This window comes from Nicotiana tomentosiformis, chromosome 9, assembly GCF_000390325.3.
Source record: "Nicotiana tomentosiformis chromosome 9, ASM39032v3, whole genome shotgun sequence".
Classification (NCBI taxonomy): domain Eukaryota; kingdom Viridiplantae; phylum Streptophyta; class Magnoliopsida; order Solanales; family Solanaceae; genus Nicotiana; species Nicotiana tomentosiformis.
In genome coordinates this window covers 60,884,338-60,885,707 of record NC_090820.1, presented here as the reverse complement: position 1 = coordinate 60,885,707, position 1,370 = coordinate 60,884,338, and the positions used below count along the sequence as shown (strand labels likewise).

General features: G+C 40.0%; 1 protein-coding gene across 1 annotated transcript; it reads left to right on the top strand.

Moving 5' to 3' along the window:
• Positions 1-263: 263 nt before the first annotated feature.
• On the top strand, positions 264-1,078 carry LOC104113339 (uncharacterized). Its single transcript, XM_009623468.1, has 2 exons — positions 264-815; positions 920-1,078. The coding sequence occupies exons 1-2, from the start codon at positions 264-266 to the stop codon at positions 1,076-1,078; spliced, it is 711 nt and encodes a 236-aa protein (XP_009621763.1).
• Positions 1,079-1,370: the final 292 nt, after the last annotated feature.

Genomic DNA, 1,370 nt, shown 5'->3' with positions numbered 1-1,370 from the left:
GCCAGGCAATTCAGTATGGGGACACTTACAATCACAACTGGAGGAACCACCCAAACTTCTCTTGGGGTGGAAACCAAGATGCTCAGAATCAGTACAGGCCACAAGCACCTCAACAATAATATAGACCATCTCAGGCTGAACAACATGCAAACTCAACAAGTCACCTTGAGTAAATGATGAAGAAATTGATGGCTGATCAGCAGGCCCAAACAACAGAAATGATGAAGAAAGTGATGGCTGACCAGCAGACTTAAGTAGCAGCGATGAGAAATTTGGATCGACAAATGGGACAACTTGGCAGTGCCCAAAATACTCGACCAGCTGGGGCTCTTCCTAGTGATACCGAGCCTAATCCTAAAGATCAAGTCCATGCGGTTACCTTGAGAAATGAAAGAGTATTAGAAGAAGTTCCAAAGAAAAAGAAGTATACGGCTAGTCCTGAAGGAGAATTAGTTTCCAAGCCAGTTGAGGAGAATGAGAAAGAGAAAAAAGGATCAGAGCCAGTAATTGTGACAAGGCCACCACCTCCGTTTCCACAAAGACTGCAGAAGCAAAAAGATGATGCTAAGTACAAGAAATTCTTAGACATTTTGAGCCAAGTGTGTGTGAATTTACCTTTGGTGGAAATTTTACAGGAAGTGCCTAAGTATGCAAGGTATCTCAGAGATATTGTGGCAAACAAGCGAAGATATACAGAGTTTGAAATAATTGCACTTACTGAAGAGTGTAGTGCTAGAGTTCAGAATAAACTTCCTCCTAAGTTGAAGGATCCTGGGAGTTTCATAATTCCTCTGTCTCTTAAAAATAAGAAGTTGGTAGAGCCCTATGTGATTTGGGGGCTAGTATAAATTTGATGCCATCCTCTTTTTTCAAGCAACTCGGATTGGGGGTTCTTAGACCTACTACAATTACTTTACAGTTAGCAGATAGGTCGCTAGTTATGCCAGAAGGAATTATTGAGGATGTGTTAATTCGAGTGGGAAAGTTTATTCTTCCTGCTGATTTTATTGTTCTTGATTACGAGGCAGATGAGGAAGTGCCCATTATTTTGTGGCGACCATTATTAGCTACTGGTTGAGCAATTATTGATGTATGAAAGGAAGAGTTAACTAGAACACAATAGGATTGGTGAATCGATCACAACCCTGGAATACTTGTCTCTACTGAATACACAATAACCATTTTGCTGCTTGATAATTTAGTTACTAGTTATTATTATTGTTTAGTATAATCACACCTTTGAACTCGAACTGATTCGACTAAATAACAATCTTGGTGAATTTAGTGGGTACTGATTTCACTCCAAGTCCTGACAACCAGGTTTGGAAGCAGCAAACCATAGGGGCTTTCAGATAGTTTCTTTTGAAAAA

Bases quoted from the DNA above. Each gene is read 5' to 3' on its own strand.
- LOC104113339 (XM_009623468.1), top strand. From the start codon at position 264: ATGAGAAATTTGGATCGACAAATGGGACAACTTGGCAGTGCCCAAAAT. The intron at 816-919 runs GTAGAGCCCTAT...ATTACTTTACAG, and splicing joins CTCTTAAAAATAAGAAGTTG to TTAGCAGATAGGTCGCTAGT.